This window comes from Aulonocara sp. 'chitande type north' Nkhata Bay, linkage group LG18 (genome assembly GCF_057382095.1).
Source record: "Aulonocara sp. 'chitande type north' Nkhata Bay isolate Kocher_YH1m ecotype deep benthic linkage group LG18, A_spYH_male_GT1.1, whole genome shotgun sequence".
Lineage (NCBI taxonomy): Eukaryota > Metazoa > Chordata > Actinopteri > Cichliformes > Cichlidae > Aulonocara > Aulonocara sp. 'chitande type north' Nkhata Bay.
In genome coordinates, this window is record NC_141361.1 from 25,652,867 (window position 1) to 25,679,628 (window position 26,762).

The following is a 26,762-nucleotide window of genomic DNA, read 5'->3' on the forward strand; positions in this document are numbered from 1 at the left end:
TGTGAAATATATTTTTAAAAATAGTCGAGCTAAAAAGGTCATCCTAGATTCTCAGTCTTTCTGCGGTATGGAGATTATCCAGAACATCTCTGAAATGTTTTAGAACATCTGCATACGTCTTTTTCAGGGAAGGTCCTGCTGAACCTCTTTTAGGATTCATTTCAGCAGCACGGCTCCAGATGTTAAACTAAGATGTATGCAGGCCAGAGCTGTCACCCCCTGAATGCATTTGGAGCATCATGAAATCAAAAATACAACAAAGGAAGCCATGAATTCTTAAATCCTAAATCACGTGAGAGAAGGAAAGCATTTCACTGCACCCCCTGGTCTGATCAGGTTACAGAGTTTGCTACAAGACCTTTGCAGAAACATGGAGCTGGCATCAAATTTAAAACAACACAAAAAGTTTCATGTGTTGTTCTGCACCATTTTCAGTTCACTATACTTTTTTTTCATATTTATATTTATGCAGTGCATTAACTCTGAAAACTGTGCTGCAGAATATTGTTCCACTGCAGAATTATAGTGACTCTATTGGTGATGAACTGCCTGCAGGATTAATCACTGCAGTCTTGCAGGTGCAGTGAGGATCTGCGTTCTGCAGAAGACCCAAAAGAAGACATTTATACGCACCGAACGACTTGGCAGCCTTGATGGTCTCTCTGGAGCCTCGTAGGGTCATGATCTGAACGAGCGCAATCATGTCATCGGTGGCCTTAAAGAATGGGTAACGGCCACTGAGCAGTGAGAGCAGGATCACACCAGCTGACCACACGTCTATGGCTGCAGTGCAGGGTGACAGGACAGGGGAGGGTGCAAGAGTGCAGATTAGTAAGAATAAAAAAGAGAACATCCCAAATTTGCTATTTTTAGGCAATTTTTGGAAAACCTGCCTGGCTCATATGACAGGAAATGTTACCAAGCATGAGAAAACAGATTTTGTTTTTTTAATACTAGAGAGCATCTCTGAGCATGCAGCACCTTAAATCACGTTCAACAAACCACATCAAAGCAGATGGGCTAAAGCAGCAGTGTGGTAGATACATATATTTATTTTCTTTGCTTTTAAACATGTATTATAAATAATGACTTGAGACACCCACCCGTGCCTTGGTTGGGACACTTTGTGAGGACTTCTGGTGCTCTAAACCCTGGAGTTCCTGCCCGGGGCGCCACCTGCGACTTTCTGCAGTCACAAACAAGGACAGGAATGAGGTATTAGAAGTGACACAAAACAGAAACTAACAATTCTTCGTTTAGTGGAAGTGGATTGGAACGAGAATTTAGTTTTAATAATAAATAATTTTTGTTCTTGTACAGCTGACACAAGCACCATTAAATCATATTTCATATAAATGAAAGAAATCATATAAATGTTTCACTGTCTAGAATAATGCCCAAAACATGTGCAAGGTAAACAGGAGGTGCAGGAGGATGTTTTGTTAGTTACCTGGACAAGCAGACGTTGCAGACCCGATCAGTGAAGTAGCAGTTACAGGTTAGACCTCGCTGTACGGGTCTCTGACTGCTGCTCTGGGTCCTGACAGGCAGGGTGGCTGAAGAGTACTTACAGCTGGTTGCGTCCTCTGTTTTACTTGGTTTTACCAGCTAAAGAGTAATGATGATTCAATTTTTAATGTCACCTCCAAAACACTCAAGGTCACCTTATATCACTTAATAATATATAATAAGACCCAGCAGGAAAAGTTGCAGCAGGGAACACAGTGTAGCTCAGTATGGGGTTTGATAGCACCTAATGCTATCAAACTGAATAAGCTTATATAAAAAAGTAATTTTATTTCTGTTAAGCAGTCCTACATGTGAACCTGAGAGACAAGAGTTGCAGAGCTTCGTCACAGCATAAGAGAAGCCTCTAAAAATCCATCTTGTCCATGCTGATGAAAGCTAATGACAGTAAATCTGTTGATGAGCCACAGGGAGTGGGAGGGAATGAAAGTCTGGAGGTCAGCGACATATGCAGCGCAAAGACTACAAAAAGCTTTCAGTGTTAATATTTTAAAGGTAATTAGTTGCAGTACAGGGAGGAAAAATAGCAAGGTTTAGGATTAGGATGGCTGTGTCATGTTCAGTGTGAACTGCATAACTGTAGATGAGCTGAATATGTTTTTTGGTGATGCACACCATGCTGAGCTACGGAAAGCTTTCAGCCAATAGCTCTTTCGGAATCACCCTGGTGGTGCAAATATACCATTTATGTCTCTCATAATGCGCTATTGTCGTTATCGTTTTCTTCCATCACTTCATAGTAAAACAATTTATTTTTGTAACAGGCTACAATTTAAATGTTTTTCTTGGCTAAATTGTCTTTTATGTGTAGACAAAACACTGGCTCATCCCTTTAGTTTAGTCCCTTTTCTATGCTTGGATCAAAGGTCAGTGTTGAGTGGATTAACAAACAAAAAAATGTTCCTCTTAAAATGCTTGGGTCCGGCCAATGTTCAAAGAAAAACTTTTCTTGCAAGAAAATCTAAAGATATGAGCAGCAGCTCAAGACTTTTGCACAGTACTGTAGTTTTCCCCCATTGCTTACCTCTGTCCTAATGGCAGCGTGTTTGGTGTTGGAGAGAGCTGGTGTGCAGCTGTTCAGGTCCCTCTCTCCAAACACAGTCCGTGGTGCTTTGCGTAGCTCTATCAAATCCTAAAGAAAACCAACATGGACGATGACATAAGCAAAACATAAACAATGATGTTATAAACATCCAACCATAACCATACTTCAGTCTTGTGCAACACAGTGAAGTGTAATTAGAGTAAATTTTATCACTGGACAGAAACACCTAATGAAGATAAAAATGATGGTAAATAAAATAAGTGCAGACACCTTTGTGTGCTTTGTGCGAGAGGTGGTCACAGTGGTGGTAGCAGAATGTGCTTTTTTAATCAGTGCTTTTCGAGAGGTTGAAGAAGCTGTGGTGGTGGAGGAAGATGCGGAGGAATTTGTTGGGTGTATTTGCTGCCGTGCAGGCAGTGGAAGAGAGGTGGAGACTGTTGTGGTTTTTGAAGAGAGTTTAGGTGGTGCTTTGCTCCGCTGTGCAGCCACTTGTTTCCCTGTGGACCCTCCACCTTTCTGTGATGGTCTCTTTCTCACCACCTTCAATAGCTCAATCTGGGTGTCAGCTGTACCCTGTGCCAGGCCGAAATCCACCAGTGCGTACCTGTGCATACAGTTACACAAAAAAACAAACCACAAAAGCCAAAATGTAATAAAGTGTATGTGGAATTTATTAGTGTAATTTACTTTTTAACATACATTCTAATCTTATAGCTGAGTGATGCTCCAGCACTGTATCAATATAGACAACACATAGCATCAGATCATGAGCACTACATCAGAATATTAGCATTAGAATTGACAACAGATTTATAAAGGGACGGCAATTGTTTTTTAATACCCGTACACTCTTTAATGTTATTTACTCAAAGCGTCTATCTGAACTTCCTGAACTTGTGATTTCTTTAGATGCTGAAAAGGCTTTCGATAGGGTGGAGTGGGAGTACTTGTTTGCAGTTTTAGAGAAATTTGGTTTTGGTGATAAATTTATTTCCTGGATTCGGCTTCTTTATTCGTCCCCTAAAGCCAGTGTTCATACTAATGATGTTTACTCTGATTATTTTGCGCTGGGTCGTGGTTGTCGTCAAGGTTGCCCTTTGTCTCCCTTACTCTTTGCCATTGCCATCGAGCCTCTGTCTATTACATTGCGATCTTCTTCTGTATTCAGGGGAATCATCCGTAATGGAATTACACATAAAGTATCATTGTATGCGGATGACTTGTTATTATATATGACTGACCCCGCATACTCCATCCCTGCTGTTTTAAGTATTCTGGAGAACTTCAGTTCGTTTTCAGGTTATAAATTGAATTTGGGGAAAAGTGAGTGTTTTCCTGTTAATACGGCAGCACGTCAACTTCAACAGTCCGATCTACCCTTTCGTCTCAGTCCGTCTGGGTTTAAGTACTTAGGGATTAACGTGACTCGCTCTCTAGCTGGCCTTAAATCAGCAAATTTGTCTCCTCTTATATCTAGGGTCACATCTGATATTCAAAGATGGGGTAATCTCCCCCTTTCTTTAATCGGTAAGATTAACGTTGTTAAAATGAACATCTTACCAAAATTTTTATTTTTATTTCAGTCAATTCCCTTATTTTTGCCGAAACATTTTTTTGTTTCACTGGACAAGATTATTGGTTCTTTCATTTGGGGAGGGAAGCCACCTAGGGTCTCTAAAACTTTGCTGCAGCGATGCAGATTTAGTGGAGGACTTGCATTACCTAATTTTTTAGTCTATTACTGGGCCGCTCACATCCATAAACTTTGCTACTGGCTAAAATCTTCTGGTTCCTCGTGGTGTAAATTGGAGCTATCATCATGTAAGGGCTCTTCTTTACCGGCTTTGCTCTATTCCTCTTTACCCGTGAGACCCTCTCTGTACACTGATAATCAGGTGGTTCTTAACACACTCAAAATCTGGTTTCAGTTTAGACGTCACTTTAATTTTGTAATGCCGTCTTCCTCGGGTCCTCTAAGCGAAAACCATTTGTTTCCCCCTTCACTTTTGGACTCGACATTTTCAGTGTGGTGTGACAAGGGTATAAAACAGTTCAAACATTTATATGTGGATGGTGTTTTCGATAGTTTTCCCAACTTGTCTTCTCGTTACAATCTCCCTGTTACCCATTTGTTTCGCTATTTTCAAATTCGAAATTTTGTTGCCAAGTGTTTCCCAAATTTCCCCTCTTTACCTCCAGAACAGCAGTGGGAAACTACGTTATCATTTGTTCCTCATCACAGAGGAACCATTTCGAAACTCTATGATGCTATTCTGTCTTTTAGTAACCACTCTAATGTTAAGCTTAAGCGTACATGGGAAGAAGAACTGGGATTTCGAATACATGAGGAGTCTTGGGAATGGGCTATAACGAGGATACGATCTTCCACCTCCTGTGCTCGTCTTGGACTTATTCAATTTAAGGTCATACACAGGGTGCATTTCTCTAAGTCTAGACTTTCTGAATTGTATCCAGAAGTGGAAAATAAATGTGATAAATGCCATGGTTCTCCTTGTCACCTTAGCCACATGTTTTTTCTGTGCCCTGAGCTACAAGGTTTCTGGAAAAGGTATTTTGCTATTATGTCAACTGTTCTTGGGGTAACTCTTCATCCTTGTCCTCTGATTGCTGTGTTTGGGATTCCTGCTCGCTCACTTACACTTGATTCCACACAAAGGGATATTATAGCCTTCACATCCCTATTAGCGAGACGTCTAATATTGTTGCATTGGAAGTCTGCTAAGTATCCTACTATTTCCCGGTGGCTTAAAGATGTCATGTTTTTTTTAAAACTTGAAAAAATTAAATATACGTTGAGAGGTTGCACAGCCAAATTTTTTCACAAGTGGCAACCCTTTCTCTTATTTTGCTAGTCTAGAGGTATTGCCTGTTTAAATCTACTTTTGTTACTGTTATATTCCTCTAATATGTTTGATGGTTGTGTTGATCTGTGTGGGACTGGGGGGGGGGGGGGGGGGGGGCGCGTTGTGTTTTGTTTTTTTTGTTGTTTTTTTCATATATATATATGTTAATTTACTTAGGAAAATTAAGAAAGGTTGATTGTATTTCGGTAACTGCAAGTACTGTTTTCTTTTTTCAATAAAAATATTTTCAAAAAAAAAAAAAAGAATTGACAACAGATAAAACATTACAAATGTTCTGCAGCTACTTACATTTTGCTCTTTCTGTTGTAGAGGAAATTGTTTGGTTTGATGTCTCGATGAATTATGCCAAACTGGTGGATGTGTTTCAGAGCCTTTAACAGGTGGTAGATGTACAGGCGGACCTCTTCAAAAGTTAGCGACCCAATGATGTCCTGGTGAATATGTTTAGTTTCAATCAGAAGTTTTAAAAGACATTTTTAAGCAACGTCAACATAATCAGGAGAAGAGACTGATTTAGAAGCTCAGATTGTGTCCATTAAAAATAAATAAATCACTTCAGTATAAACACTGCATGTCACTGCAGTAACATACGACAAAGTACCTACCACAATGGCTTGATGCTCCATGTAGGGCATTACAATCACCACATGGTCCTCCTTCCTGAAGCAGTATGTCACTCCCATCACATTCTCTCTGCCTCTGCAAAGTGGATTAAGGGCACAGCTCAGAAGACAGGCGTCATTTCATTATAATGTGTTATGTCTGCAAGAAATGTCAATCTCGGACGTTCACTTCCAAGAATCATTACAGAAGCACTCAACCACAAATGCACACTCATTTATAAATTGGTGTGTTTTATGCTGCACGTCTTGTCAACCCCAGCCAGCAGTGTACCAAACTGCGTGGGTTAAACTGAATCATAAGATGTCACAAATGAGAAACCCACACATCGATTTACCACAGCATAAAAATAAACTTAAAAGCAAGAAATCAAATAAAATTTGGTCTTTTCTGATTTTACATTTTTGGGATACTCTGCTCTTTCACAAACACAGTACCGGTAATACTAAAAGAAAAGTTAGTGTGGAGGTTAATTTGGACTGAGAACCTTCACAGACTTAATTTGGAGGTGTGCTACCAATTCCACATGGAATTATAGGAAAATTAAATAATAATCAAATTGAATCCCCGCATTATCTGTCAAAGAATAAAAACATACACTCACCAGCCACTTTATTAGGCACACCTACTTACTCTGCTCTTTATTGAAAATATCTAATCAGCCAATATCATATCAGCAACTCAATGCATTAGGCATGTAAGAAATGCCAAATATGAAAGTGCAACTCAAAGGAACTCTATAATTTAACCAGGTCCAGGTCTTTAAGAAGGATTAGTGACAGTGTATAGTGTTACAGTAACACAAACTAAATAAATAAATAGATGTTGATAGAAAAAACATCAGTGTAATGTCAATAAAATTCTAAGTTACTTCATTGGTCTCACCCTGCAACAGTGAGACACTGAAGCTCAGCAGCAATCCGTGTGGGATGGCTTGTTGGGATGAGATGCTTCAGTGCAAACATCTCTCTTCTCCCATCTCGCATCTGCGTCTCACCCAAGTATACTGAGCTGAACGTACCTAATGAAGACGCACAAATGTCATCAGCACTTCTCCTTATGAGGTTAGTGAACGGCTAACAATCCTTCTCCCAGCTGTATAAAAACTCCAAAACTGACTACGTACCTGCTCCAATTTTGTCTATAATGCGGAAAACTTTGGCTAGCTGAGGAACAGCTTTGTAAAGAAACTCAATGTCCATCTCCACGTCCGCTGGAAACAAACAAGACAAAAAAAATCAACTGTCAGAACACCATTACTAGTGTGGTGTATATGGTTAACACATAGAAAGTAATAGGAACGGGAAGGGAGAGAGATAGAGTATCGATACAGCTGTATAAGCCCGGCTTAATCTCAGGGTGGTGGGTTTGAGCGCTGCGTTGGGCGTTCGCATTGAGGGCAGGGATAGCTCAGTAGGTAGAGGCCCCATGATCGGAAGGTCGAGGGTTCAAATCCACTGAACGGCTACCCTGAGGTACCCCTGAGCAAGATACCGTCCCTACGCTGCTCCCCGGGCGCCCACTGCTTCACTGAGTGAATGTGTTAAATGCAGACGGAGATCAGTAACTGTGACACAATTTGGAGTTAAAGAAAAATACTGGCGGCCACACTGCTACCCCTCAGCCTTCTAGTAGATGCACTTATGGTATTATTTAAAAAAAATCCTACAATCTTAAAGTAAGTTTAAAAAGAATAAAGAAAGCAAAATAAATATAAAACATATGATATGATTGTCTTAAAAATGAATTCTGCCCAGAGTGAGGTTATTAATACTGTGTGCAAACCTTAAGCTACAGTGACAAACTATAGCTGAGCACACAGATTTTAATTGTATATCAGCTATAATAATGTAGTTCCAATATAAGGATGCATTTCTACTGAAATATTTCTGTCATATCACAGTTGTCCAACTCACGGGAGATTTTCCGTTTCTTTTGACCTCTGTCAGCTTTCATAAGGCATCCGTCTGTGCTGGGCTCAACGCAGGCAGGAGAAAACTCCATCTGAAAACCAGAAAACAGGAACATCGTTAGAGACACTTACAGATGGAGCAAACACTCGTGATTTAAGTTTGGTAAACACTTTATTTAAAATATTCTGTAGCTGTACAAGTCCTCGTTACTGTAAACGTCTGCAGTTATAGTTTTTTGAAGAGCGCGGTCCGACTTCCTAGATACCACTAGCACTAGTTAGCTCGCTAACTGCAGCTGCTAGAGCAAAAACACAAAGAAACTTACCGCTTCAGTTGGTTGTAAAGTCCAAAAGTGTCTCAAATTAACGCCTCATAAAGTCACCATACAGCCCCGACCAACATCTCTACCGGTAAAGCATCAATTATAGGTTTATATTCCGCTCTGGCGGTGGCTGAAGAACTTTGTACAGACTTTCGGATTGAAGCGTCTCCGCCAACAACAAACTCCGCGCTAAAAGTGACGTCAACGAAATCTCGCGGTACAGCAGCAGAAATCTCGTGACGCTCCGAGCACACGGACGAGAACGATTTAATTACAGTTGTGATGTATCGCTGCATGACTTATTTAAAACTAAAACTGCTGCCTGTGAATTACACGTTACACAGCCAAATAACAGTTTAGTGTTTTCTGTTTATTTTCCTTGTTACTCCGTTATGAGTTGTTGGCTCATAAGAATGGCTGTTGACAATTTTGACCAAATTTAAAAAGACTAAAACTAATAACATTTCCTGTATATTTTAGGAGCCCATTCAACACTGATTTTTGATTAAAAATATAATATTAAATTGAAATAGTCGAATATTCTTTTTCCCTTTCAAACACAAAAAACAGATGTAGAGCGCCCTCTGGTGGACAAATTGTGCCTCATCAAAACTTGGTTAACATGGTTGAAGGATGTTTCTCACATCACTTTACTTTTTTCCATTTATCAGCAGTTATAAATGCAGAAATCAACAGGTTGTGAAATAGTTCATATTTTACAATAATATCGTCCCACAGATAAATCTAATGCATAATTTCAGTTCTTGTTTTTCTTGTTCATGTCCGGTTATTTTCACTTCGGTTAGCAAACGTGTTTTTAACACCTCCTATAGGTTTATCATATAGCTGTGGTTATATTTTTAATAACCTTGGATATATAGTACTGTGCAAAAGTCTTGAGTCCTCATTTCTTGCTTTTACTTTGTTTTCAAGGAGACAGAATTCCTTATACTTTTTCTCTCCAGGTTTTCAAAACCTCATTGGACATTTTTCTTAGGAGGCTGCTTTTTTAAAATAATTTTCAGTCTTTTCAATGTACCTGACCATGTTTAGTGAAATTAATTATTTTGTTTGTTAAGCCACCAAAAACAGAACTATAACTAAGCATAAAAAAGTCATCATCATCTAACACAAGGTATAAACAGCCAACTTAGCGAAGAACCAGTTTTGAATTGTATCTTTAGGTACTTTGTTACTAGTATGCTCATTACTTTCACAACAGCTAGTTGAATCTACAAAAAAAAAAAAATCTAAAATTAACAGTAAAATACTATTTTTGCACCACCATGCAACAAGATTTATATGTAGAGACATGTGAACGTATTCCTTTGCATTAAGTTGAAATTAATACTTTCACTGGAGTACGCAACAACTTGAATGGCAGTCTTTGAATACACACCTATGATACTAGACAGTTGTCACAAAACTACTTGTAATTAGTCTACAAGTGAGTTCACACATTGAGAAATTACCCAAAGACTCCACTGAATCCTCCGGTGAACGCAGGCTTTATTAAGTAAACAGCGCACATAAATACAATCACATCAAAAAACCCTTTTGAACTTGTTTCATTTACAATACAAAATAAGAATGAACAATGCAACAATATATAACTCCAGGTGAAAATCTCACAGGAAACAGAAAGAACCTTACATTAGGGACATGTTTATATCAGAGTGTGTCCACCAGTACTTCTAAAATATTCCATCAAAAATGCCAACAAAAGCATCTTCCTCTTTGCTGCTGGTGTTATATGCAAAAGGGGGAAAAAAGGAAAAAGGGTATTTATTAATCCTGTAAGGAAGTATGCTTATCCCATATCCCCTGCATATAGGATCACTTTTTTTATTTGCTGAGAAAACATGCAATAGGTGTGAATCAAGGCCACTTTTTTACCTTCTATTGAGAGATGAGCTGGCGTTGGGTGGGGCACTCAATGCTGAAAAGAAATCCAATCTCCTACTCACTTTTGCCTCCTCGGGCTGTTTTAGAAGTTCTAATGATGTTTTTATAGTGGTTTCCTCACTGAAAATATTTGGCCTCTGCACAACAAAAAGAAATAGAGCCATGATTCATGTCTGCACATTAGCTTGACTGCTGGCTGTTACATTTGAGAAAGGTGAGGTTAGAACCATTAACTGAAAAATAGCACAAGTATGAGCTTTACTGTACTAACTGAATAAATAGACAGTTAAATAGATAATAGATAACTAAAAGATGTCAACAGACAGAAAATGGTGTTCTCAGTGTTTATACATATAACAACTAACTGCACAAATAGACATGTGCACATTCCCGCGTGTGCACATACATGCACTTTTGGATTCCACTTGGGTGTGATTCTCTTCTGTGGTGTGAATGTCCGGCTGACTGGTGAGGGTCCCGCTTTTTTGATTTCAGGACTGACATTTGTTGAAGTCAACCTGAAATAATCATGAAAAACATTTATTACACATGTATTGTTATTAAACAGTCCAACCATCTTCCATGCTCCTTGTTTCTCATGACAATGCGACAAAAGAGAAGAATAGACACTTTTTGCATGTGATATCAAGTTGTCATTGTAAATTGTGTAAAAACTATAAACTTTGACACTTGTATTTTACTTTAGATTTAATCTACACTATTACGATTTTTAATCGACTAAAACTAAAAGAATAGAAAAGAGAGGGCGGCTGTCTCCTGAATCCAAACTGGGAGCTGTTTCCAACGGAAGGGAACATGAAAGCTTTTACTTTTAGAAAATCCAGGATCAACAACTGGAGTCTGCAAATATGACAAATTTTCTAACGGTTACTGGTACTATCTCACTACACATACAGTATGTCACACAGTTTCTGGTTCCTGGCTTCCTGGTTATACCTTACTTGTTGGTTAATGGTGCATAAGGTTGTGGTCTTACCTCAGTGGTGTAGTCACAGCGGTTATGGAAGGTTTGATGTGTGAGTGGCTGAGTAATACTGGTGCTGAAGCTGTAACATAGCCTACATAAAGACATATGTATAGTGTTAATTAAACCATAAGAACATCTGACGTATAATCCCACATGGGCATGTGTGCTTAAGGGTATCCAGTGATATTAAAACATCACTGTGTTCATGTCACAGTGAAGTCCTAATGACTGAAATGTGTGAAAAGCTGATTTTCAGTTCACTCTACCTGGTGTGCGGTTTTCACCACACTGCTGAATTTGAGGTTGTGCAGTTGTGTATGAAGTCAGTGCTGGCTCGCTGGCATGGATCAGATTATCATCATCAAAATCGCCCCAGTCATCCCACTCGTTTCCAAGGTCAAAGTTGACAGTCGGTATCTGGAGGGATGAAGTATTTTTGCAGAGAGCAGCCTGTTCTGGCAGTGCGGTGGAGCTCTTTGAGTGACCCGTGCTGGTTATATTGACCTGGTTTAGATCCTGTTGAGAGTCCTGACTCCCAACACTCATATCTGTGGTCATCCACAACGAGGAACCTCAACACAGAGGAAGATAAAAGCATGGTCACATCATCAAATCCTTCTCAACTGTGTGCATTTATAAATTCAACTTGAAAAATAATATCTATCTAATATCTTTTTAGATTCTTCCATCTCCCACGCAGCTATTGATTTCAAAGCTGACCGTGGTTGGGTGATACTCGTTAAGTCTACCATTTAATCTTGTGTATGCTGAATAAACCTGTTCCTGAGTATGTCTGACTTAATTAATATGTTTTATTTTGTTACTACAGTCCATATAACAATTGTCTGCACTTGGACCTCCTCTGAGCAGAACTTAAAGCTGAGCAGAACAAAAACATGTGAACCAACAGGATGGTCCGTCTGCTACTGAGTTTGAAGTTATTTAACAATACTTTGATGGTGAGGATGAGCTGCAGCAGCGTTTTGGGAAGGCCCTCCCATCGTTGTGTACATGTCCTCCACATAATAGTCATCATAATCTCAAAAAATAAAAAGAAAGAAAACAGCTGATGATATAACATATCAATGATATATGATATAACACGTGACACAAAGAAGATATGATAGAAGTGACATTCAAATGTTAAGGAATATGTGGAGCTTAGTCATGTCACTCGTTTACCTCCGTCAAGGTCATTCAGGCTTTCTACGTCAGGTAGTTGAGCTTCACTTGCCAAGTCAGTCCCAGACTGAGGTCTCACTGAAGCTTTACAGAGATTTTCTTTATTCCTTCAGATGGAAAAAAACCAAGCTTGAAAGTAATGTGAGCCAAGTGCGTCTTTGCTCATGATTGTTGAGAATCTAATGTTCAGCTTTTCTTTTAAGGAAACTATTAACATGTTTGCACATAAGAATCAAGATAAATCTGTAATTTCAGTGTGGCTGTGTGTACCATGAAGGGGGTGGAAGCATCTCTTTGGGTTTGTAAGCAAACCTTTGCATGCTGAGCGACACAGGCTCCTCCGCCATTTTCATCTAAAGAAATAAAACAGAACATCACCCATATTATTAATTAGCTCAGGAATACAGACAACGTGCCCGCCGTGTGCAGAAGACGGTTTTCTTTACAAAAAATATATATATGCCATTTTCTATAATTAGTTATTTTGGTGCAAAATATTACAGAAACCCAAAACAATGCTTATGCCCTCATAGTTATACACAGAGTATATCTGCCTAGGGAACTTTGGACTGAATGAGCTTCGAAATATTTTATATTTTATACTTAATAAAACCATCATAAAGGGTAATTAGCAGCTGCTAATCCAATACAGTTAATTAACTGATCATCAGCAAGTGTGAGCGCCTCTATAAAAGCAAACTTTTTGGCAGTTTACTGGCATGGAGCATTTATGTGTGTGTTAACACAATGCCACAATATTCTCAAATTCACCCCAAGATTAGATCATGCAGTGTTCAGAGAAAGAACAAAAACAGGCCTCAGTTAGCATGTTAAACATTGAAGATCATGGGAGTACAATTACAAAAAAAGACTGAACAAGTGCAGTGTGCTTGGAAGGATTTCCAGGAGGAAGCCTCTTCTCTATAAAAAGAACATGGCAGCACAGCTTAGGTATGCAAAATTGTCCCTGAACAAACTACAAGACTTCTAGAACAATGTCCTCTGGACAGACAAGATCAAAGTTTTCCATAGTGCACAGCAACACAATCATCAAGCATATCAGCATAAACACTGTAAACCAACTGTCAAGCATGTTGGTGGAGAAGTGATGATTTGGGTTTGTCTTATAGCCACAAGACTTGGGCACCTTGCAGTCATTGAGTCCACCATGAACTCCTCTGTATACCAAACTTGTTCTAAACTCATATGTGAAGCCATCTGTCTCCAGCTGAAGCCTGGCTGAAATTGGGTCATGCGCGATCAAAACAAAACAGAACCACAGCAGCAAATCTACGCCAAGGCGTAGTAATGGCCCAGTCAAAGTCCAGGCCTCAAGCTGATCGAAAGACTGTGGCAGGAGAAATGAAACAACGCTGTAAAGTAGAAGTTTTAGAGCTCGACTTATTGGATTTTTAAGATCGATACTGATATTTGGTGATTTAAAAATCTAACATTCTGATTTTTTCTAAATACACTAGTGTTATGATCCAAGGTTGTCAGTGTTTGTGTTATGTGCGACTCCTCCCACCAGAGGATGGCTGTGGGTTTTTTCCCCTTTCTCTCTTAGGAGGTGGACACCTGGGCGTGCCTGCTGAGTAGCTGGGTGGAGTCTCTTCCTGTCTTGGGATTGGATAATTGGTTGATCACCTCCAGTACTTAACTACCAGATGACAGCCACCTGGCCCCCCTCTCTACTAGCCTCCGCCATCCAACAAAGAGCATGTGTTTTTGATTCGTTATTTTGATAGAGTGTCTGTGCCCAGTAATTTGCAAGTATAACCTTGTGTGTGTGTCTGGCGTTAGTACCTCAGTTTTGTAAATAGCTGTAAAGACTTTCTTTTTTGTATAATTGTATTTTCTGTATGCCAAATACAACTTTAATGCACATACTATGTGCATTATATATGTTTCAGTGTCCCTTATTGCTACTAAACAATTTCCACTTATAAATCCACAATAAGGATTGTTTACATTGCATATACGTCCTATTCTTATAATAGGACATATATGTAAGTCTGCCATGTGGATAGTGCATATCTTTTTTTATTTGCAACTTCCATACTTGACTGAAATTTCTTTTAATTGTTTTATTGTAACTACTGGTGACTGGTCAGCTTCTGCAGTTTTTTAGGAGTAAGAACATAATACAATGTTATTCTGCTGTACTGTTTATGACCTATTGAGATTGCTTGGATATAGCACACCCTCAGACACACAACACATTTAAAAGTCTAGATAAAGCTACTGAAAGTACGAGATGTGGGTTCAGATATGGTATTTTGCTCACTTTGAGTCGCTTAACAGGGGTCGGCGCAAATGTGTCACATCGGCTCCTCAGGTCTTTCAAATATGAAGTGAAACTGGTTTCTTGGTTTGCTGACCTCTTTCTTGTCACAGTAACACCTACTTTACCTTGGGAGGACATGCATGAACACTGTTGGCACGCTGTGGCAGGAAGGACCTCTGCACAGACAGATTCATAAAATGCATCATACTCACAACAGTCATGGGCACAGAAAGCCTTGTTTTTGCAGAAGTGGTTGCAATGTCTTTTATTGCCCATATCTGCAAAAGAACATTTAAAAAGTTTAAAAAATATAACATTTGAAGTCTGAAAAAAATGTATCAACAAACAAAATATGCATTTGCCTCAGAAGAAATACAATATTTATAAACCATATCATGATAAAGCATGAAAAAGTAATCTGTACCAAAGCTACAACTGCTCTCTTCTCCCACAGATGTGCCGTTCTCCCTGTGAGTTGCAGCCTGATTTGTTGATAGTGGTTTCAGCACCGATTGCGGTCTCCTGGCATCCTGCGTTATGTTGTGTGGATTTTCAGTCCCAAATCTTCGAGCTGCAGAGTAGTACACTGTGAACTTCTGCTGGATGTCCAGACCCACTACAGCAGAAGAAACGCATGGTAAATCCTCTCCTTACATATATTCAGTCCAGTATAAGAGTCTATACACCAAAGGACACAGTGAGCTGTTACCTTCATTTAAAAAAATACAAAAAATTGGAACCAAATGAGATGTTGCTGTTTTCCTCTTTTTGGTTACAATGTAAATGTGCTTCCATGGTTTACCATATTCTGAACTGATAAGATGCACACTGATCTCATCTCCTTTCATAGCCTTCGCCACCTCAATCTTCTTTGACCAGCTACCACCCTTCAGCAGCATTACGTCCCTGGAAAACAAACAGCATATGTTGGCGTTCCATATTTTGGCTTCTTTTACAAAAGGTGAAAGTCAAGACATGGTGTTTTATCCTCACGTGAGTTTCTGCAGAAAGACGACATTGTTATCAGCGTCTCCGATGACGACGGAGGCATAATGGTGGTCTTGAGCTGCTCTCCTGGTCAGCAGCTGTGCTTGGTTTTTGAGGCTCACTTTAAGCACAATCTCTGCTGTGGTGCTGCTGTACCTTGGAAGCTATAAATCACAACAGCTTTAGAGGAACATGATACAGAACAGACATGGAAATAAACACTTAAATGTGTTGATATGGGTGAAAACAGGTACAATTTTGAAATAGCTTTCAAATAAAAGCCAAGAAAATATAAATAATTTAAATGCTGGACCTTCAGCAAGCTAACAGTATACTGTGCCATTTTACATATTAACAAGTAAGAGATTATGTTGGCTAAAACGCATTAAAGAGGGAACTGTGGCTAACTGAAAGCTCAAAATAATCTCCTTTGATTTTTTGTAGCCATGCCCAGAAGAAATCACATTCACATTAACTGCCCTCTTGAAGCTCTCGTGTGAGCAAAGGCCAAGAATGAAGAATGAAGAATTAAATATGTAAATGTGGTTTAAACATCCAGCACAAAAAAAAATAATCAAATTTTAGTGTATTTTTCTATTTTTCACTACATTTATGATCAAATATTTATGATTTCAGATTTTTTAAGATCAACAAATATGAAGTGCTTGTGCCTTGTGCCGTGATAACAATAGTTTGCAATGCCATTTACCTGCTCCACCATTACGTCATACTTTGGGAGGTGTATGACAGACTCTCTGATTTGGTTTCCAAATGGCGGATGCCTATTGAGAATCTGAACATAAAGTTTGCAAAAGTTACACCCAAACACTTTCAGCAGACATTAAGTGCTTGAGGAGATGCTTAACATTAACTGAGTGATTTTGAAAAAACAGAATTACACTTTCACCTTTAGTTGTTGGTATTTAACATCAACCTGATATCACTACAAGTGTGTAACAGACACACCAGTTCACCGTGTCCATTTCACATTTTGTCGCTCCAAAATGTGAAACGTACGAGCATGCAGAAGTTGCAGTAATCTGCAGTAACAGTGGAGGGAGATTTTTTTTTTTTAAAGCCAACATGAAAATAATCATGGGAAAGCGTTTAAACAGACACATTTAAGTGTACGTACATATTAGTTTAATAGAGTCAGATGATTAAGGACACTGGAATGCACTTATGTTTTTAGCTCAATACCAACTTTCTGGCTTTAAATATATTACCTCCTGCTAATAATGCAATGTCAGCATGCACTAATGCAACTTCTTCATGTGTGTCCATTTCACGCTTTGCCTCTCCACGTGAAATGGACAGGCATGAACAAGTGTCCATTTCAGGTTTGGAGAGGCAAACGTGAAATGGACACGTTTTGTGAGGATACTTGGTTAAGAAACTAGGTATTGTTGTCTACTCTTGTTTTTTTAGTTGTTTTTTTTTCACATTAACCTAAAGTGTGAAAGAAATAGTGGCATCATGTGAAGGTAAAAGTAGGTGGGTGTAGGGTGGTGCAACTTCCTCATGACCTGGCCAAAGTTTGTAGTCACACGCATGTGAACCAAAACGTACCACGTCAACCACACACCCACTGAACAACAAACTGAGCACACAAATTAAAAGCTTTAGATAATTTAGATTAGATTAATTATTAGATTATCTTCAGATTATAAAGCATTTTACTTTTAAGTATTACACAGACTTACCAGCTCAAGCTCTCTGGCGTTGGTTTGCTCTATTTTGCTGAATGTGGTGAGTCCAGCATGCACCATGGCAGTTGACAGAGTTTGGCCTGAAACAACCCATGTTATTACTTAATTACTATAAACTGTAACGACAATATACAATAACCTATTGTGTCACTTTATTAGGTACACCTGTTCAACTGCTTGTTAGCCGCAACATTATTTAACATGATGACTTTGAACACGCTGTGGTTGCTGATTGCAGATGGGCTGGTCTGAGTATTTTAGAAACTGCTGATGTACTGTGATTTTCCCACATAACCATCTCTAGGATTTACAAAGAATGACCTGAAAAGAGGGCGTGAGTTAGCGAGCCAGCGAGTGAGTGCCAGTTCTCTGGGAGAAAATGGTCGACGCTGCAAGTGGGAGAATAAGAATAATAAGCAGACTGCTTTGAGCTGATAAGAAGGCAACTGTAACTCAAATAACTACTTTTTACAAACAAGGAATGCAGAAGAGTATCTCTGGAACCTTGAAAAACCACACTGGGTGTCACTCCTGTTAGCGAATAACAGGAAACTGGAGGGACTCACAAAAATGCAGAGCACTGGAAACATTTTATCTGGTCTGATGAGTCTCAATTTCTACTGCAACATTCAAAAAAGCAGGGTCAGAATTTGGCATTAGCAACATGACATCAACGGTAGGGTGGGGGTGGGGGTGTGTAATGAGGTGGCATTTTATTGGCACTCTTTGTGCTCCTCAGTACCGGCTGAAGTTCTTTAAAACACGACAGCCTCCCTGAGTATTGTTGCTGATCATGTCAATCCCTTTATGACCACAGTGTACCCATCCTCTGATGGCTGCTTCCAGCTGGATAACACACCATGTCACAAAGCTCAGATCATCTAAAACTGTTTTTTTGAACATGACATGAGTTTGTTGGACTCAAATGGCCCCGGGGGTCACCAGATCTTAATCCAATAGAGCACCTTAGGGATGTGACGCAAAAGAAGAGTCAGCTGACAAATCTGCAGCAACTGTGTGATGTGATTATGTCAATATGGACCAAAATCTCTGAGGAAAGTTTACGGCACCCTGTTGAATCTGTGCCATAAAGAATAAAAGACAGAAATGAAGGCAAAAGGTGGTTCAACCCAGTACTAGCAAAGTGTACCTAATGAAGTGTCCAGTGAGTGTACGTCTAACAGAAAGAATATTTGGTTTATTAATATTTCCATTATGCAGCAGTTGTGGCATAATAATATTTCTTCTAGTATTACTGCATGAGCAGTTGACCTACAATGCAGTATGCTGTATCAATTTATAATGTAAAAAGAACATAGAGAGGCATCCACCTATCTTTTCCAGCTGTTTGGAAACATAGGGTGAGTTTTCCCAAAGCTTTGCTCTGAAGCACTTAGCCAGGATCAGGGAGTTGACCACAGCAGAAAAAACAGCCTTGACCCTCTGACTCAGAAACTCAGACAGACCTGAATGGGATCATAATAAAATCAAAACTTAAAAACATGAATACAGGCAACTCGTCTTTTGTACGTTTCTTATTCCCTGAACGTACATCTGCTGATGCGCATGCCAATCCTGAAGATCTTTGCTGTGTCCTGTGTAAGTCCAAAATCTTGAACTGGGATGGAGCTTAACTGAGCCTGAATCAAACTACAAAGCACAATATTTATGTACATGGACAATCAGTAATACAATTCTTTAACGCTGCAAATTCTGAAAAATATAAAATCAAAAACTACACTTTCTTTTAAACCTACCAGTTTACTTTCATCTCACTGGTTTTGATCTTTCCGTTAATGGGATACCTGGAAAAACGCATAAAGATTTAGTTTTCACTGGCTTGTGTCTATCTCACCCCCCTATTATGCATTTCCCATATAAAACAAAGTTTTTGATGCTGTGCATACATTTGTGCATCCTATAAATGTGTCTGACCTGATGGTGACTCTGTTTTTGTCCCTGTTCAAAGCATTCAAGGACCTTTTCTCATTCACTCTCAGCTGGATGTCACTGAACTCTCTGCTCTTTGACAGCAGCTCAATCTGTACACACAATACAAGGACGGTGAATACTCATAATGGTTATTTTTTCTCTAGCTGAGTTTAGTTTAGTTGTGAGAGGCAGCAAGAGAAAGAACAAGGTCAGGCATGCTGTTCCTGCAAAATGTCAAGGATAACACTGTATAGAGTCAATCTTGAATAAATGCATTTACATCAAATACGTAGTACAGAAAACCTACCAGATCAGACAGGTTTTCAGTCCCAGACACTTTAATGAACTGTTTCATGGTGTCAAAGGCAATGCAGTACCTAGCCATCAACCTGCCAGCCTCTGTAAGAGAGAAATAAATTGCTTAACAGTTTCAAGTTTTTAGTATTAGACTTGGCTGCAAAAAAAGACATGAAAACAGCCTGAACATCTACCTGTCGGTTTGATGGTGATATCCTCATCCATAGAGATCAGCCCAACAGAGGACAGAGAGTTGAGATTCTTCAGACACAGTTCTAATGAAGATGACAGAAACGGTACATAGCTTAAATTTCAATAAGGGAACAGATCCGACACTTACATTTGAGCAAAAAAAACAAGCAAACACAAAACCTCTTTAAGCAGCCGGGTTACTGTGGCTTGAATTTTTTTGTATTTTTCTAAAAGTAACCTACAGTTTCATAAAAGTACAGCTATGGCCCACCTTGCAATTTTGCTTCAATTCCACATCTGTCTAGGTCGGCAGAGAATCCTGAAATGAAAATGCGGACAAACTGACACTCACTGGTTTTTTTAAAAATTAACGGACCTCACAGCTGATTAACAACAAGCAGAAGACAGGAGAAGGCTCTAACCATAGTGTGTGGGGTTCTTGAGGGCTCTGATGTAAAGGAAGGTGGAGCGAATCCAGTCCAAAGCCATTTTGACATCACTGATAGTCTGCAGAACAATCTCAGCATTCAAGTGTTCCACCAGGTGGCTGTGTAAGCTGTGGAAACAGAGTCTAGTGTTACCCCATGATCGTTCCACCTGTGTGTCCTCTTGAGAGAGCGATATGAAGAAAAAGAAGAAAAAGACAGAAGGGATTTTAAAGAGAGCATTACTACTGGTCCTACCTGCTCTCAATGACTTCTATCCCATTCATAAGCTTCAGGTACTTCTCTCTGGTTTGAATCTTGGTCATGATCACAGCAGTAGCAGATGTGTCAAACTGGAGGCAGAAAGGATGAAAATGAAAGTACATCATAAAACCTAAATATAATAATGCATTCATTGCTGTTATATTCTGTCATAAACATGTCATTGCCTGTGGTCTTCCAGCACGGCCTATCATCTGGAGCAGATCTGCCTCGCTGTACTCCTGACAGGAGCCTGCAACATACTGCATGGTGGATTTGATCACCACCAGGTGAGCTGGTAGGTTTACCCCCATGGATAAAGTCCTGGTGGTAACTAGGAGAGAGCAAACACAAATTGAGACACCATAAAATAAAACAGAAGACTGGTTAAGTTATTCTACTAGTGCTCAGTTTGTTATGATCTAAGGATCTGCCTGACGTTGGAGTTTTTTGTTTTTCACTGTTATTCCAGAGTTATCATTACTAGCATCGTTGGGTTGAGTTTTCCATATTTTTCTTAATGTTTGTATTTGTCTAGTTTTGTATTCATTCATGGAGTTTTTGTTATCTTTGTTGTTGTGTTTATTTCCTGTATTTCTGGTTTATTCCGCTAGTCTTGCTTTCGTCTCACGTTCGGTGAGTTTTCTGCTCTTTGTGTTTAGTCTTCTTGTTATTTCCTGTGTGACTCCCTTATTGTCTTCACCTATGCAGACAACCATTCGCACTCACATTCACTCGCACATTCACACCTAATGGCAATTTGGATTTTCCAATCAACCTATCCCCACAAGCTGCATGTCTTTGGACGGTGGGAGGAAGCCAGAGTATCCGGGGGGAACCCACGCAAACACGGGGAGAACATGCAAACTCCACACAGAAAGACCCCGGCCTGATGGTGGAATTGAACTCAGGACCTTCTTGCTGTGCCGCAACAGTGCTAACCACCATGCCACCGTGCTGCCCAAAAAATATATTTTATCTTTTGCTTAAATGTTTATTCACTGAGCTCTCACTGTTGCTTCTGTTTCTAGTTTTTTTTTAATTATTTCATTTTTGTTTTGTTGCATTTTGTTCAAATTAATTAGCTGCTATTTGTACAGGATACGTTTCATATTTTGGCTGTTGTCACACAATTTCAGCACTTTTAAGACAAATGAAGTATATCATCTTAAATATATATACTATTACCATCAAAATAACAATATTTCTTATTGTTGTACAGAAACCTAAGTTATTTTTGACACAACCCTGTGATTGGTACAAGGAGCTGATGTGCAAAAACAATTACTGTGGTACTTGTCCTTCCTGTTTGTGTCAGCAGTGTGACAGGGAAAAAAAAGTATCATGTTGCACACTTGTGTGGTAACATATTACTTCACAGCGCAGGATAAAACTGTGCCTCACAGAGGACAGGCAGGTCTCCCATAGTGAAGGCTTCTTCTATCAACTTCCGATCAGACAAGTCAACTCCTGCGTGATGGTAGCCGACTCCTAACGCCACCAAATCTGGGCCGCAAACAAAGTTACCACAAAGTTATGTTAGACATTTGACATATTGCATATTCAAAACACAAAGTTTTCAATAAACGGGGTTACACACAAGTTAAGCACGATTTGTCTGTGTGCAGTGAAAGTGAGTGTGTTGTGTCAGCTTATTTAGCTGAAACTGTATTTTCTTCGGGGGGTGGGGGGGGGGGGCACGTTTTGAGTGCTTCCTTTACACATGTAAAGGAAGCACTCAAAACGTGCGGCTATCCTAAATGGGGGTTCTTAAAGTCAGCAAAGAGGCACAGAAAAGAAGACCAGACACCAGCGAGAGAGGATAAGAAGGACAGACGCAACAACATTGTCATCCCCTATGTAGCCGGTGTATCAGAGAAACTCAGGAGAGTTTTCTCCAAGCATGACATCCCAGTGTATTTCAGACCCAGCAACACGCTCAGACAGAAACTGGTTCACCCGAAAGACAAAACGCCAAAACACAAACTTAACAATGTGGTGTATGCTGTACAGTGCAGCGAGGAATGCTCAGACCTCTACATTGGAGAGACCAAACAGCCACTTCACAAGCGCATGGCACAACACAGAAGAGCCACCTCCACAGGACAAGACTCAGCAGTCCATCTGCATCTTAAGGATAAAGGACACTCTTTCGAGGATGCCAATGTTCACATTTTGGACAGAGAGGACAGATGGTTTGAAAGAGGAGTGAAAGAAGCCATCTATGTCCACTGTGAGCGACCATCTTTGAACAGAGGCGGTGGTTTACGACACCAACTCTCTGCCATCTATAATCCAGTTTTGAGATCCCTTCCCAGACGCCTTAACGCCCACTCACATCCTGGGCCAGCTGACCTCAGGAATTCGCATGATAAGGTGGGGCCAGGTTTCACAATGAACACACCCGAAACTCTGGCTGATTGGGACCCACACCCAGTTTCACACCTTGGCTCAGGCGATTAGAGGATCATCAGGGGGTCCTTTTGTCCCTCTGTGGGGGGTCACTCCCACTAGGTTTATATCTGGGACTCTCCACCATTTGACCTTAGAACTGAAGAAGCTTCTCGGATGAGAGGTGAAACGTCTTCAAGTAACTTAAAGAAGTCCAGACGCTTTTCTTTGCAAGCTCCTTTGATTACACTCTATATACACTGTGTCTGCACTACAAGTGTCTTTGTCATCTTGTTACTTTTCGGCCATACACCAATGTGTCACATAATCATCAGTTGACAATGTCAAAACTCACATAAATATGACCAAATGCAACATCTGCATTATTGAATGTGTTTTCTCCAATTCATCGTACATAAGTTAGATACAAACGAGATCTGTGAGTTCTGTGCAGGCCATTCAAGTTCTTCAAGCTCATTTCTTTAGACTTTATTTTGTGTCGAGAGGATGTTGAAACTGAAACTACAAAGCATCACTGAGCACATTGCAAACCACTAAAGGAGGCCCCAAGGTCATTTTTCTTTTAAAAAGTACCACTGATAACATGTTTCAGATACCTTACCTCTCAGTTTAGAATCGAGAATGGAGTTTGCATATTTCATCAACCTGCAGAGTCAAGCAGATCACACAAGTTCAATCAGAACAGCCTGCTCTGTAAACTTGCACGTGCGCGGATGTTTCACTGCGGATGATTGAACATCAAACCTTTGCTTGTGCTCGATGCTCATGATGAATCGAGCATCCTTAGCCAGAACTGCGGCTGACTGCTGAGTTCCTTTCCTTGTAGAGCAAAACTACAAGACACAATTTTCAGATAATGAGGCAAAAAAACCCAAAAACCTGCATCTTCTGTCATGTTCAGAAAGAAAGTATAAACAACATGCAGTTTGGATACATTTTACAACCCACCACAAGTGCAGGCTTCTGCTCAGCGTACGTCTGTATGATGTTGGCTATCTTGTAGTTAAGTGCCAAATCAAACTTGAACTCAGTTTGATTTGGACCACAGGGGAATCCCAGCACCACCTTCCTTAGCTTCACCGGACGGTGGCTCTCATCCATATCCAGATATATGGCCGGGCCGTTCTCATTTGACAGCCAGTCTGCTATCTAAAAACAAGCAGGAAGTTTGAGAATCCACAAGTTACTGATCTACAAATGAGAGACAATGCAAACAGGTACAGCGGGTGCTTACATCAGATACATTGGGTATGGTAGCAGACACAGCCACAACTCTCATAGAGAGGCTGGCCTCTGGATACTGTGAAGTCCTGAAGGTGTGTACTGCCTTCATCCTGCTCACCACCACTTCCAACGTGGCACCGCGGGTTGCATCCTTCACGACATGCACCTGGTACAAAAATATTTTTCATGTGTGGAAAACGGCTCAGGGATATTTGTATGCACGTAAAATACAAAATCAATCTTTATGTTTTATTATTAACATAAATGAGTGCAAGTCTAAAGGAACTAGGCCAGCGTCTGTGTACTCCCATAATACAGACTCCAGGAACAAGATGTTCCATCATTTTTAATGGATAACCTCAAGTAAAATAAAGTGCTGAGGGCAGAGGCTAATTATGTGCTATCGTGCAATGTTCCATCCTAAGACACAAAGTAGCCAGTGCATCCCCCACTGTGCAGGAAAATAAAGAGGCAAGAAGTAACATCCAAAAACGGTTCTGTGAGCAAAATATGTGACAAACACACTGACCTCGTCGATAAGGAAGAGCCTAACTAGCTGCAGCAAACAGTTATCCTTCCACTTTCGGGTCATGCTGTCCCACTTTTCCTTAAAAATATAAATGATCATGTATCAATCTATGATGCATAGAAATATAACAATATTTAACTAAGACATAACATCTTATTTTACATTTCCCCTCCTTTTCTACCCTTTATTTTTCATTTGCATAATTATGCTGCTTCATATTGTCACATACAGGTGTGGTCAGGATGATGTGGGAGTCCTGAATCTCAAAGAAGTCATCGATCTCTGTGTCACCAGTCAGCTCCTTGCAGGTCAGCCCCAGAGGACTAAACTTCTTTTTCCAGCTCTCAAAGCACTGACTGCAGAGAGCTTTGATAGGGGCCACTGGTGAAAACAAACAATGGATTCTTTATACGAGAGCTTCATAAGTCAAAAATCCTCCCCCCAAAAATTACTGGAGTAAAAAAATCAGAACATGGTGAAAGTAACACACATATTCAAAGCCCCTGTGTGTGATTATAGCTAGGTGTGCCATTTCAAAGCACTGAATAAATGTGAATGAGCAGTGGGATTTAGCAGCTTATAGCCAATAATACTGCATGCTCACTATATACAGCTTTGACATCTCTCCAGGGCTCTGGTGTCTCCATTAGCAGGCGAATGATTGCCAGCTCAAACAGCACTGTTTTACCAGATCCAGTCGGAGCACAGGCCACAAAGTTTTTATTTGTATAAAGAACCTGCAGACAGACCAAACACACATACACTGGAGGACACAGTGCCAGGGGTAGTTTACATTTACACAGGTGTAAATTTACATTTAACCAGATGTGTTTTTCATGATTTCTGTGTATGCAGATTTACAAACAAATGCTTACATCATCCAGAGCTTTGGACTGAACGTAATTGAAAAAGGGAAACTCACTGAAGACAGATCTGAACTTAAATGCTGTGTAACAGGTTTTAGGAAACATCACTTTGATTCAGACACTACCTAACAGCTTCAAATTGTGTCAATTTGAACAAGAAAAAGGATACGTATTTCTGAAACTGGGCGCAAAACTCCAGATCCAGAAGATCCTGAAATGACAATATTATTTAAGACATTATAAATTTTCATTAATGCAAGATTTTCATTGAAACAATTACACATTGAATTGAATATGCAGCATTTGGTAGTGTTGTACATTTGTGACGAAAGAGAATCTGCTGATTCTTTGCAGACTACAATGGGTTAAAATGGCCTCTATTGTTCCTGTCCACTGCGTCTACTATTCACCACCTAGTGACCAGTATGTTTCATTACACTGGAGCAATCAATGGGCAGAGCTCACCTCATCACACCCAAATACACCATGGCAGCTGCTACCATGGCCAGACATTGGCATGTTGATGAGCTGCAACACTTTACAGAAGCTTTATGAGCTGTATTTAAAGAGCTCCTACACAGTGAGCGCAGCGTCAACCTGCCAGTATATCAGTGCAGTGTAACACCTTGGATTAGGAGCGGCCGAGGCGTCATGGGCGGAACGAAACCTTTCTTTGTGCCCTTGTCCTGCGTCTCTGCATGTGCCGCCTGCTGCGGGGGTCGGCCGCTCGCTGCAGATGAACCCATGGGAGGGGGTGAGAGGGTGGGCTTGGAGGGGAAAGGAGGAGCTGCGCAGCCAACTGTCGCCCGTGGCGGCTGAAGAGGAAGAGGAGGAGGAGGAGGCGCTGTCGCCATGGTAACCTGACTGAGAAAAGTTTGAGGTCTGGATGTTGTCTGATTGCTGCCGCCACTGCTACTGAGGTCACCTGTGTTTAAAGAGTCACCTCCACTGGTATACACCTGAATATTGAACAAGCTGTTGTGGGAAGGAGGAGGAAATAAAGAAATGAAAGAGAAGAGAGGTGGAAGCAGATTAGACTGTTAGGGGGCTGCACAATCAGGTAACAAGGCTAACATGGAGGATAGCTTAGCATCTTCTTGTGTTATTATGAGTCCAGAGATTAAAGAGTAAATCAGCACTACGGTACACATGTATAAAAAAATGGAAATGTGTGTTTTATAGAGTGAATGATAGTAATCCTGTTAGTTTAAACATCCCACGGGCCATATAACGCAGATCAGCAAAGAGTTGAC

At 40.1% G+C, this 26,762-nt stretch overlaps 2 protein-coding genes across 5 annotated transcripts in view; both read right to left on the minus strand.

Annotated features, from left to right (window-relative positions):
• cdc7 (cell division cycle 7 homolog (S. cerevisiae)) overlaps nucleotides 1–8,542 on the minus strand; it is a 10,632-nt gene extending 2,090 nt beyond the window's left edge. Inside the window, exons 1-11 of one of the 2 annotated variants that reach the window (XM_086270815.1) lie at nucleotides 8,317–8,542; nucleotides 7,995–8,082; nucleotides 7,205–7,291; nucleotides 6,964–7,099; nucleotides 6,063–6,156; nucleotides 5,746–5,888; nucleotides 3,113–3,176; nucleotides 2,552–2,659; nucleotides 1,451–1,608; nucleotides 1,104–1,186; nucleotides 634–783 (exon numbers count right to left, since the gene is read on the minus strand). In XM_086270815.1, coding sequence (XP_086126941.1) covers nucleotides 634–783; nucleotides 1,104–1,186; nucleotides 1,451–1,608; nucleotides 2,552–2,659; nucleotides 3,113–3,176; nucleotides 5,746–5,888; nucleotides 6,063–6,156; nucleotides 6,964–7,099; nucleotides 7,205–7,291; nucleotides 7,995–8,082 — 1,111 coding nt within the window. In that variant the 5' untranslated portion in view covers nucleotides 8,317–8,542. Of the gene's footprint in view, nucleotides 1–633; nucleotides 784–1,103; nucleotides 1,187–1,450; nucleotides 1,609–2,551; nucleotides 2,660–2,842; nucleotides 3,177–5,745; nucleotides 5,889–6,062; nucleotides 6,157–6,963; nucleotides 7,100–7,204; nucleotides 7,292–7,994; nucleotides 8,083–8,316 lie in introns of both variants that reach the window. The other variant, XM_086270814.1, reaches the window with a different exon arrangement.
• Nucleotides 8,543–9,802: 1,260 nt separating this feature from the next.
• hfm1 (helicase for meiosis 1) lies at nucleotides 9,803–26,499 on the minus strand. 3 transcript variants are annotated; one of them, XM_086272806.1, is made up of 36 exons: nucleotides 26,135–26,497; nucleotides 25,679–25,720; nucleotides 25,519–25,589; nucleotides 25,248–25,380; nucleotides 24,873–25,024; nucleotides 24,644–24,721; nucleotides 24,125–24,280; nucleotides 23,839–24,039; nucleotides 23,635–23,723; nucleotides 23,492–23,535; nucleotides 21,883–21,984; nucleotides 20,667–20,812; nucleotides 20,476–20,570; nucleotides 20,215–20,348; nucleotides 20,064–20,111; nucleotides 19,795–19,875; nucleotides 19,611–19,702; nucleotides 19,307–19,413; nucleotides 19,129–19,176; nucleotides 18,924–19,021; nucleotides 18,703–18,837; nucleotides 17,366–17,451; nucleotides 16,372–16,455; nucleotides 15,669–15,826; nucleotides 15,478–15,581; nucleotides 15,100–15,291; nucleotides 14,888–14,953; nucleotides 14,676–14,800; nucleotides 12,659–12,741; nucleotides 12,389–12,495; nucleotides 12,159–12,245; nucleotides 11,473–11,778; nucleotides 11,216–11,297; nucleotides 10,625–10,736; nucleotides 10,210–10,355; nucleotides 9,803–10,053 (listed from the first exon to the last, which is right to left on the minus strand). In XM_086272806.1, exons 1-36 carry the CDS (start codon nucleotides 26,361–26,363, stop codon nucleotides 10,008–10,010), a joined length of 4,065 nt encoding a protein of 1,354 aa, XP_086128932.1. In that variant the 5' UTR covers nucleotides 26,364–26,497; the 3' UTR covers nucleotides 9,803–10,007. The 3 variants fall into 3 exon arrangements, with proteins under 3 accessions (XP_086128932.1, XP_086128931.1, XP_086128930.1); XM_086272805.1 differs by having other exon boundaries at nucleotides 9,803–10,056; XM_086272804.1 differs by having other exon boundaries at nucleotides 9,803–10,056; nucleotides 14,676–14,953; nucleotides 26,135–26,499.
• Between the last annotated feature and the right edge of the window lie 263 nt (nucleotides 26,500–26,762).